Below are 12,106 nucleotides of genomic sequence, written 5' to 3' on the forward strand. Positions count from 1 at the left end.
TAGCACTGCAGGAGGTTCTTTGCAGTATCCAGGGTATTCTGTCACTTGAAACATCAGGACATCAGTGATCCACATATGTCTGTGGATCATAACATGTGTATGATCTATCTAGCAGAGGAAGGTTAGGAGGTTGAGAGCTGAGCCTCTAATTACTCATTAGCATCTGTAGCCCAGAGAAGCATTCCAATTCTCTGCATTTCACTAGAAACAGTGAGAAAACTGAATGCCATAATCAGAATCTTTTTCTCTGTAAGGGACAGCAACTCCACTGAAAGAGTTGCTTTCTATTAACACATTTAAAATCCGTGCCTGTGCTCCCTCCGACACTTGTGAGATAGATGGCTCCTGGCTCAGGAGAATTAAAATCTGAAGTCAGGGCAGCACTCAGCATAAGTGTTTGAAACCACTGAAAACACGGTATCTCTTCACCGCCACATGTCACTTAATCTTTTCTAAACAGCAGACATAACCTCTCCTCACTCTCCAAAAAGCCTTGTGAAAAGCCATTTAGAGAGAAGATGCTATCCTAGCAACAGCCAGAATTTGCCCAGCCACCAGACAAGCTCCACTTGCACGTCCTGCCTCCCACAGACACAGCCAGCAGCTATCCTCCAGCTGCTCTCTCCCGCCCTTCATCAGCAGAGATCCCCAACTCCAAAAGAACATGATTGCTCTGCTGAAAGTTTGGATCAACAGGAAAAGTTCTCTACTCCCTGACTCTTTTCTAACAAAATCTCCCAGCATTTAGCGTTTAAAGTTTTTGTTTAACAGAAAATCAATGAATCCTGCAAGAAAAGTCTTTCAACACTGAGATTTTTGGAAAGAACTTCACACTAAAAATTTATTACTTTTTCTAAAGTTTTTTCTCTGCTATTATGATTTGCACCGTAAAACAGTCTAGTTGAATAGTTTAGCTTAAAACTCAAGCAAATGACCTCAAAGACATGTCGCTGGCCTGGAGAAGAGTGGGAAATCATGGCATAATCGGCACACTTGCTAAGAAATCACATGCCAACACCGGACAGAGAAGAATCTCATGAATCTACAGAAGACTTCTGGCTAGCCTGTTCCTCCCTTTATATCCAAACCAATCTCAGTGAAGGCTAACTCTGTTTTACAGCAATACCCTGCACTTAAGATTGTGTAGGAATCTCTGTAGTTTTCATATGCTAAAACAGTGAAATGTGAAGCTGGACTTCAAATAATGACTTTTCCCTACTTCTCAGGAAGGTTCTTTTGATTAGCTTTTGTTCTTTGACTTCAAGCTTTGTGTAGCAGATCTCAGTGCCCAAGATGTGGTATTGCCCAAAAAAAGTTTGCAAGCTTTACAGCTTGGACAAAGACTTATCTAAACCCCCAAAGGCACAAGAACAATCTTCATAACACACCATGTGAAAACAATGCAGGGGTAAGCAGAGGATAGTTTCAGAAAGGTGTGAAGGACACTCAGGAGGCTAACGGTGATTCTGTGATTATATTGCATCTCTGTTCTAACAGGGTAGCTAAGAACAGTTATCACTCAGCAAGGGAGGCAGAACAATCTCAAAATAAAATAGTAATTACTGGAAGGATTAACTCAGTTTGCATTTTTAGATCTTAAATAAGGAACAGCAGGTGTTTCCTTATCACTGCAAAAGTAGGAAAAAGAAGGAAAAAAATTTTTGTCCATTGCAGTACATTGCCTCATAGTACATTTATCTTAACACAACAGTCTTTCTTACACATAGTGGTGATAGAGCACTGGTTTTGTCATTGTATTCTATTTCATTCACTATCAAACCAAGCTAAAAATGAAAGGACCAAAGAGTACATCAGCTGTAGAATGTATCTAAAAGTTTCCAAACTTCAAAGAATGGGAATTATAATAATGTTAAAAAAAAAATATAAAGGGAATGTGGAAATAAACTTAAAGGCAAGAAAATATTGCCAGATAGGAATAGGAAACTAAAACACACCAATTTAATTCATATTTCAATTTGAGTCAGATAAAAAAACCTGTAGGCAGATTTGATTAATACAGTCAAAATAAACATCTTCAAAATAGAAAAAGGCAGAAAAGGATTAATGAAATATAAAACACAGACTTCTATGTTATGATATGATATGTAGAAAATATTTATGGCAACATAAAATTTGAGAAATAACTAAACATAATTGATGAATCTGAAATTTATCATTAAAGCCTGTATAACAGGCTGACACCATCTCTAGTAATGTTTTCTAATGAGGGTTCCTTCAATTTAAAAGGAAAATGCCTTTTTCTTAATTATGGAATGAATGAAAGTTAGTTATGTGTCTATATTGCACTTAACCACGTCAGAAAATAGAGTACAACATTTCTAAGAATAAGTGTTACAGAATCTGATATTTTCATGTCAAGACTGTGACAGAGATCATAGAAAAAGGCTGTAGGAGAAAAACTAGACATAGAAAGAATCTTCCATTAGTTATAGCAGAAACTGATGATGTGCAAAACTGAAAAAAGAACCCTGATGCACTGAATACAAGTGAAATAAACTGAACTCATAGAATGATAGACTCATAGAGCCATTTAAGTTGGAAAAGACCTTTAGGATCATTGAGTCCATCCATAAATCTAACACTGTCAAATCCACCACTAAACCACGTCCCTAAGCGCCACATCTCCAGTAAGCTTTCCTTAGTTGCATACTGCCAGGTTTCCTGAGATGAAGAATGCCAGATTGGAAAATACAGAGAATTGACAGCCTCCAGAACTGAGGCAGTGATTTAAGAGGAGGCATCAGATTTTTACAAACATTTTTACAGAGTTCAAGTTATCCATGGTTAAAAACAAAACTGTCCAATTGCCTCAAAAATCCTATCCTGTCTATTCAGACTTTCATTTACTTATGAAAAACTACATGTTGATAAGAGTCAATGTGGAAATGAAGCTAAAGATGAGGTCAAACTGATCAGATGAGAAATTATTACAGTGTAAACAAGTCTTCTGGTTATTGGGGTGGAAAATTACTTATTTGGGAAGAAAAGGAAGAAAGTCCTTACTTCTGTGATACAAAAGTACACCCCTACTCTTAAAGTCTCTTCTTGCTGGACACTTCAGATGAATGCTGACTGCCTAAAAGGAACAATAACTAACACTAAAAAATTCCTGAGGACAACCTGAAAACTGGTCACATGCTGCACTTTCATTATATTTTTCAGATTCTGGTAGGTTAGGAATCTGAAAGGGAAAGCCTGGTAGTACTCACCAGTGAAGCAACAGATGCCTTTGTTCTTTCCTCTTTTCTCCAGAAATTCGTGTTTTATAAAGGTACAGTATTAGTGTCTACCAAAAAAAGAAAAAACCCACAACCCTTTGCATAAAGGAAATACAATAAAAGCCCACCTACTACGTTAAACAGAGTAAGAACTTGAAGTGTATAGCATAATGTTTTACTGTATCCACATGATGTATCATTTTTACAGTACAATGTTCATTTCTAAGAGTTTAAAATTAAGTCAAAGGATGTTACATGAAATACTGTATTAAGAGAGTCAGTTCTAGGTCCTGAGTAACATATTAACACTCATCCTCCTCCTGTACTGAGGAGGTGTAGGTATCTTGGGTGTAGGTATCAGTGCTTGTCTGCAGATACTATGTGATATCAACAGGCATTTTTGATAGTTTTCCCGGGAACAAATGCAGACAAATAAAAGACAGTGTTATTCTTCAAAATAGTTAATGTCTTCGAGACTCAACCCCAGAGAATAAACCAGCTTTGTACCACTTTAACATAAGGAGAAAAAAAATCAAGACATTCACCTCTTCTGTTTCTGCGAACACCCTGTATTTTTTATTCATGCCAAATTGTGACCGAGTCCAAGAAAATTCAGAATATGATTTAGTTAAGAAAACAACTGTTGTTGCTAGCACAAGTTTTTGATCTTTGCAGGACAATAATCTTTTAGTTTTTCCTGTTGCAGGGAAGCTTACATATACAGATGTATACAGCATTCACAAGTACGACAGAAAATTCAGCACCAGCTCTACATAGGCTTACATTAAGCAGTAATGGTGGTTGCAATGACATGATATTCCTTCTGAATCTCCTTTGGCACAGACCACAAAAACTCTTGACAACAGTTTGGTAGTCGGTACCTCTGTGACTGCCTAGAATTACCATACTGTTCTTCTTTGCCCTCCTTTCTGTCTACATTCTCCTACTGTCTCATATCCTGTCGAAGCCACAAGCTCGACACTGATCACTATTTTGTTCTGTGTTTGTACATACACTAGCATTAGGGTTTATGAAATGTCTTGCACTACACATAATAACTTCACATCTAAAGTTCAGTAAATGGAAAATAAAACTATCTAATTCAATATGGTCATAAAAAAATAAAAATCCATTGGTCTGGATCTTGTTTATCTAAAACCTTGATACCCAGCATAAAATAATGCCTTCAACAGCCATGTTATATCCCTTTTTTGATACACAACTGTCTTGGAGCATTTTTAAGTCACAATGCAGTATTCTTCCCCAATCCAGTTCTAAAAGGGAATTGGAATATTCATCTTTTTGAAGGAAAAAGTAAAATGCTACGTAACACACCATAGAATTGACATGAACAAATCAAAAACCCAGCAGAAATATTAATCCCACCCTATATTTGTTACTTTCACTAACAAATGGTATTTAGATTCCAAACCCTTTATTTAACTGTTCTGTAGGGCTGTGTTTTGTGAAACAGTTTGAAAAGAGTATGTTATTATATTCACGATTTGAGTTCTTCGCAGTTGTTACATCACTGCCTCAGAGGTTATCCATTCCAGCTTTGTGGCAGCAGGCTGATGAGCACCATCATATCGCTGACAACAACTGGACACTGCATGCTCTATTTCAAATCTGCCTCATTTTGATATTTAACCATCGCTTTAAGTTGGTTCCAAGTGAAACCCTTTGCGTGTCATTTTTCCCTGTGTCAAATTTATAGTTCTTCAGCTTCCACTGCACTTGATATAAACTCAGCCGTTATGCTCCGAATTTAGCTACCTGAATCCATATTAATTGCAGGCCTTTTTGTTAGGATCTGTATCTATTTTTTATGCTTTTAGTGCAAGATGGTCTTTTCAGTGGCTGGTCATTTAAGAACGATGCTTTCTGCAACTTGCCAACAACTTCAAATCCTTCATTTCACTGAAGGATTTCTAAAGAGGAGAGGTAGAAATCAAGTTTAAATTACAACTTCGAATTTAAAGTTTAACACCAGAGGATGGATGCTGTATTCTCTAGTACGTAACATTTCCATTGAGCTCTGTAGTTATGACACTAGAGCAGAAGAAAGCCTTATGATTCAGGCAAAGCAGTGGAACTTCAGCATTGCCTTGCACTTAGGTACGTACATAAGCACTACAGTGACCCAGAGACTGCCCATATAGAAATAAGCCAAGGCATATTGCTTTGCCTCATTTCCCTAATACAAGAGTACAGCACTGAGGCACAGCATGTCACACTGACCTCCATAAAGGAGTGCTCAAGTGCTATAGCTTCAGGATGCTCGGTGAGAAGCTCTTTGGAAAACCACAAATGCTTTAAATGTAATCACATACTACAAAAATAAAAACAAGCTCTTTAGAAGTTCCATGCACTTGTTTCTAAAAGTAACTTCAGCAAAACTGACTTTTTAAGCCCCAAATAAGCAAGTCCAGCTGCCATATCACTTCACAGGACCAACTTCTAGCCTCAAACACTTCTGTTTCTTAACCTTTCCTCTGTATCTTCCACCACAATACAAGCAAATAAGCGATTACTATTTGGTAGTAGTAATACCTCCTGAGCAAGCTCTTTTCTATATGTCTCTTTTCTACTATTTCACTTTCACCTGATAAACATCATTGAAGTTTTAACAGAGCACAGTCAAGCAAATCCAACGTGACAGATACTCTTTACAATCACCAGGCTATTGCTAACATATTTGTTACTTATGATACTTACTGGGAATTTGCAAATAACATTTACCAGCAGCGAATATTCCCCTCACCCTTCTATTGCCATTCTTATGAACTTACTGTTGTTTCTGAAGAGTTAAATGTGAGGAAAAATATACTGCTTTTCTCTCCTGATCTTAGCACTGAATACACACATTCAGGAGAAGATAGTTGCTATGAGAAGAGGAAGTATTTGAGGTAAAGAAAGTCAATGTTCCTTTACTTCAGCAATGTTAACCAAAATGAAACTGTTTTCCTTTCACCTGACTGCTGAATTGACTACACAATTAGTGTAGTACCTAGCTTGAAAAGACTTCGTAAGTGCCTGAAGAAATGTTACAGTTCCATGCCACCTACCTAGGTTTGATTAGCAGTAATGAAGCTGCTACACCAGACCTAGTTGTCTATCCAACCTATACAGCAATTAAAAAAAAAAAAAAAAATCAAGAAAGAAATCTATTTTTCCATTCAACTTATTTAGCCAGAGTATAAGCTTGAAGCAAACAAAAGACTCTGTTCACTGGATTTTCCTAGCTGTCATTGTGCTTCAACATAGGCATTAAAAAAAAAAAAAAAGTATATATTTACTGGGAGTTGTTGGGCAAGGGTAACGAGATAAGTTTTTCATCAAGGAAAAGTGTTTTGTAGATGGTAGAGTTGGCTTAGATTTCATTTTTCTTAATTTTGGTGAAGCAATATATAAAAAAGTATAAGCAAAGCTGAACAAGGTGAGAATGTGCTGGTTCTGACTGCGATAGAGTTAACTTTCTTCACAGTGACTAGTATGGTGCTTTGAATATGTGCTGAAAACAGTGTTGGTAGTACAGAGATGTCTTCATTATTGCTGAGCAGTGCTTACAGTCAAGCCATTTTCTGCTCCTCACCCCACCCCAGCAGTGAGTGGGCTGGAGGGCACAAGGAGTTGGGAGGGGACACAGCCAGGACAGCTGGCCCCACCTGACCCAAGGGGTATCCCATACTATGGAATGCCATGCTCTGCATATATAAGCTGGGGGAAGAACAAAGAAGGGAGGGCATTGGGAGTGATGGCATTTGTCTTCCCAGGTAACCATGACCCGTGCTGCAGCCCTGCTTTCCTGGGGGTGGCTGAACCTGCCTGCCGCTGGGAAGTGGTGAATGAATCCCTTGTTTTGCTTTGCTTGTGCATGCAGCTTTTGCTTTACCTATTAACTTGTCTTTATCTCAACCCACAAGTTTTCTCACTTTTACTCTTCCGATTCTCTCCCCCATCCCACCACGGGGGAGTGAGCAAGCGGCTGCGTGGGGCTTAGTCACCAGCTGAGGTTAAACCACAACAGTAACACAGGAAAATATGTTATTTTGAAATGGGAATTATGAGACTGACAGGGTTTAACAGCAAAGGAGATGAAGTCTGGAAAAGATCCAGCTGAATATTTACACAAAATATTCAGCAGACTCGATAACTGGCATGAAGCTGATGAGAGTGGTGACAATACAGAACATCGGTAAAGTAATGGAGAATCAGCATCACAAGGAAAGAAGTGGGTGATCATCTTTGGGAGTATGAATAGTAGAAATGGACTGAAATTCAGTCATGCAAAATGCAAGGCCACGTACATAGGAACACCACAAAGTTCTGCTGTAGATTGGAGCTTATCAGTGGAAATTACTGAACAGGCACTGGTGGGCTAATTGATTGCAGGGTGACGTGATTGAACTATCCACATGATGCGCCCATGAAAAGGGCGTACGTGGTTATAGGCTGTACCAGGAAAGTTATTTCCAGTAGGGATCAGGTGGTACTGTTTCCAGGACAAGGTCCCAATGAAAACTCACCTGCAATTCTGTGTATAATTCAGGTTATCTGTGCGTAACCAAGGCATATTCAAATGCATGCAGATGAGGGACACAGGGAATGAAAAAGCAGTAGAAATTAGAGAAAACTAGAAGAGGTTTTCTTACAAGTCAAGGAATGAGGGGGGACATTTTTGTATCTGTCTGTGCGCTGGAGTATTGATGGAGGGTGGAGAGCTGTTTAAGCTAACAAAAAAGTTGAAATAAACATAAATCTTATGCAAAGGTTAAGAATCACTTAATCAAGAAAACAGATGTTCCTAACCGTTCATTGAGTGAAGTTCTGGAAGATCCTTCTATCAAAAATAGAACATAGAGAATAAATATAGCTCGTTTAAAAATGGTATGCACTATGGCCTTTAAAAATATCAGCGTATGATAATGATGCATTATGCCGTCCACGATAACTGGAGATTTACAGCATGCAGTCCAGCCTTCTGGCTGGATTATTTTTTAGTTATCCTAAACATGGGGGGAGTCTACATGCAGCTCACAATTTTTACATCTACTCAATGGATCAACACCTGTTCTCATTAGAAAGCATGAATTGTTCTAGAGCAGATACTCTATAGGCTTGTCAGGCAGTACCTGGGTACTCTTCGTATACTATTTCCATTTATTTCTTTGTTAAGTGATGATACACTGAGTAACTAGCTTTTTCTATGATTTACAAAGTGACAATAGATGATTTTAAACCTCTTCTTCCAAAATTTGTGTTTTATTCTACATCCATCATTAACATGTATGAACATAAAATGACAATGCTTTTTTCTACTTGTTTTTCTCATTTTAAGAGGCAGCTGTGACATTATGCACAATACACTTAAATAGCTTAGTTTCTACTATGCCTACATATTCATACAACTCCTTTATTCCAGTTCTCTTTGAATTGATAAGCATTGTCATTCTTGAGCAAAATTATACCATCTCAAGAAACAAATTTAGTTTTTCCTGCTACATTTTCTCTTTTGCCTTTTTTTAAAAAAAAAAAAAAATCATATCAAGTCTGATATTATGGAGAACTTTGACTCTTTTACCTACTAGTGGAAATATGCAATAGAGCTTGATTTTGGATTACACGATGTAAAATACATTTTCAAAGAAGGAGATATTTTCCTATATTATTCAGGTACTTGGGAAAATGTCATCCTAAATAATAATTTGTAAGTAATATAGGAAATATTGTTTCAAAAGCAATGGACTCTTCTGAGCTAGATGGCTGTGCTAAGCATGACATCTTCAGAGGGGAAAAAAAAGAGATGATGCTAGGAACATTCATAATGGGAAAAAACCCTCAGAACAAACCAAATGAAACCCAGTCAAAGAATAAATAATGATCTAACAGAAATCCATAATTACATTATGTGCTTTTTTTTTTTTCCAAATTAGGTATTAATAATGGCTGCATTACAGAAATGTTTTCCTGAAGGAAAAGGAGCTAAGTGGCATGAAGTTTCCTCTGCAATAAGTTACTATTGAACTTTGTTTATTTCGTTCAAAAACTGACCACAGCTTTGTCTCATAAAAGAAAAAAAGTAATTCATGGAAAAAGCTAACTCAAGAGAGCCCAATCAAAAGTTTTACAAAGGCAAAGGCGTGGCTACTTTTTTACCTTAGGCTGTCTAGGCGAGTTTAACACTGTGCTTTCACTTGGGTATTTCTTGATGAGTTACCTCAAGATTTACAACATTAATTGAGCATGATCAATATTTTATCTGGGCGAGATGTGTGGGGAGTCCTTTCTCTCTTGCATTTACATAGCATGATCTATGGTAAACGACTGAAATTTTGCATCAGTTCCAGAAAATCACAGCTAATGCACCACAATACACAAATAGTAAATAACCTGTCCCATTCTCCACACAAACAATGGAGTCTTGCAAACCAAACCTCATCAAATATCTCTTCAAGCTTTGTTAAGCAATATGGAATGATAATGGTGTCTTAAATGCAAGTAAATGTGTATTCATATTTTAAGCACTTTACATGCATTTAATATGTTTTCTCCCTATTAGGAAAAGAGTGCTAAACTCTCCGTGTGTCCTGAGCATACAGGGAAGAACATACATGTTTTTTATTTGCTATGAACCTCAGAAAGCCAAAACAATGTGATGATAGTCTATCGAGGCTCAATAACTGAATAAAATATATTGGGAATTTCTGGGAAAGGAATATACTCAAAATTAAGCACCCATCATCCAGATAGGCAACAACATCTATCCCATTAGTACCTTTAAAAGCATTTCTACCGATAATTTACAAGTATCTGCTTCCTGAGAGCGCTGTGTTCAGCTTGCTTCAAAAGCCAGTAGTGATTGTAATTGAAATGCATTCACACAATTCCAGTTAAATATGGTCTACGTATGAAAGTGACATGAAAATGCATAAATAGTGCAGAAACCACCATCTTTTGTGCAAACTTTTCCACTGCCTTCCAAAAACATTACAAGATATGCTTTATGACATACTATCTAGGCAGAGGGGGAAATCTCAGGGTAAGAGAACAGGCTAATAAAAAAAGTTTCAGAAAGTAAGGGTGACGGAGGAAGGATACCGACCGAGAGAGATACCAGCATTTGAAATGGGCAGGTGGGCAAAGAGTCTATAAATGAGAACAAAAGCAGCGGCTGCCCAGCTCCAGAACGGTGCCCATCCACCGGCGCGTGAGTGAAGTTACCGGCCATGTGCTCCAAACCCGAGCGAGAGTGCGCCGGGCTCCGGGCGAGCTCGGCTGAAAGCAAACACCCCCGCGATCGGCGACAGCGGCGACATCAAGGTGGGCTCCCCCACCCCCACCCGCCCCGCAGCGGGTCCGCTGCCGCTCGCTCCCGCGAGCAGCGCGAGGGGCGCGGGCGCGGCCCCGGGGTGCGGCACGAGGGCGCCGCGCGGTACCGTGGACAGCTCCGCACTCACCGTCCTCGTCCGCGTCGAAGACGGGCGCCCGGTGGGAGTGGCCGCCCCCCATGGTGGGCCGCGGCCGGCTCCGCATCCCCCGCGCCCGCACCCCGCGGGGCGCGCCGGCAGGCACCGCGGCGCCGGGCAGCTGCCCGACCCCGGCCCCGGTGCCGGTCCCGGCCGGGGGAGCCTCCGCCGGGCTAACGGTCACCCTGCGGCACGGAAGCGGTCCGTCCGCCCCTGGCGGAGATCGCTGCTGCCTGGCGCGCACCGGCTTGGCCCGTCTCGCATCGCGGAGGGGCAGGGGAGGGAGGGAGCGAGCTGGGGGAGGAGGGAGCGAGGGAGGGAGGGAGGGAGGGAGGGAAGGAGGCAGGGAGGAGGCGGACGTCCTGCTGCTGGTGGCTGTCGGTTAGCGGTAAAAGCCGGATCTACCTGGATCCTCGCGGATCCTCCCAGACCTCCGCTGGGGGCGCGGACCCCCCCGCTCCTGCCCCAGCCGCCCTGCGCTGCCCCGGCCGGTGGGGGCGGGCAGAGCGGCTCCTGCCGCCCGCAGGGGCTGCAGCTGGGCGGCACCGGCACCGGGGGGCTGCGGGCCCTCAAGGCCGGCGGGGGTAAGCGCTGCCTTGCGTCGACATGACACTTTTTTTTTTTTTTTTTTTTTTTGGCCTCCCGGCCGGGACTTCATCCCCGCAGCGCGGCGGGACGCGGCCCGCCGACCGAACTTCACCAAGGTTCCAAGGGGAGAAGGAGCCAGCGACCCCCCCGCGCGCCCCGCCGGGCTCGCCCGGGGCGCAGGCACGTCCCGCCGCGGCCGCCCACCGCCGGCCCCACACCGCCACCTGCCGGCGACATCGCGCAGTGCCCCGCCGGGCGGTGCCACAGGCCGGGGGGGCAGCGCCGCTCAGCCTGTGCGGGGGGCGCCTCTGGGGGTGGGTCTGTACCGATACACAAATACCCCTGTCTCAACGTGCGCGTCTTGGAATGACTCCGCTGTAAAAGTGCATTAGGGAAAACTACCTGAAACGTGAAAGTCCGACATGAGTCATTCGCCCTATAGCGAGAAGCGAAGGATTTCTACGGTTGCTATTATTTATCCACAGAAACTGCTGTTTCGTTCCCTTCCAAAATTGCTAGCATTAGCAACTTTTGACGCAAAGTGAAAAAAAATCACTTGTGAAACTTCCTCCAAAGGGAAACAATTTTTAAAAAGAAAAAATCTGTATTATTACTGCAACCAAGTCAAAATCTGTTCAGTTCCTGTAGAAGAAAGCCACAGATAAAGAAATCAAATGGAAGTTGCATTTTTTACTTCTCCACTTCCACAAGGGGAGAAGAGGTAGAAGGAAGCAGAGCCTGAAGCCAGAGCATGCGTACTTTCACATATACCAGCAGAAAGGCTGTTTACCTGCGATACCTACTACCCTT

At 41.5% G+C, this 12,106-nt stretch overlaps 1 protein-coding gene across 1 annotated transcript in view; it reads right to left on the reverse strand.

The window, feature by feature from the left end:
- STK32B (serine/threonine kinase 32B) overlaps positions 1-10,973 on the reverse strand; it is a 179,117-nt gene extending 168,144 nt beyond the window's left edge. The window contains exon 1 of the mRNA XM_055700971.1: positions 10,700-10,973. Within this exon, the coding sequence (XP_055556946.1) occupies positions 10,700-10,775 (76 nt within the window). The 5' untranslated portion in view covers positions 10,776-10,973. The remainder of the gene's footprint in view (positions 1-10,699) is intronic.
- Positions 10,974-12,106: the final 1,133 nt, after the last annotated feature.

The sequence above is a fragment of the Falco cherrug genome, chromosome 1 (genome assembly GCF_023634085.1).
Source record: "Falco cherrug isolate bFalChe1 chromosome 1, bFalChe1.pri, whole genome shotgun sequence".
NCBI lineage: Eukaryota > Metazoa > Chordata > Aves > Falconiformes > Falconidae > Falco > Falco cherrug.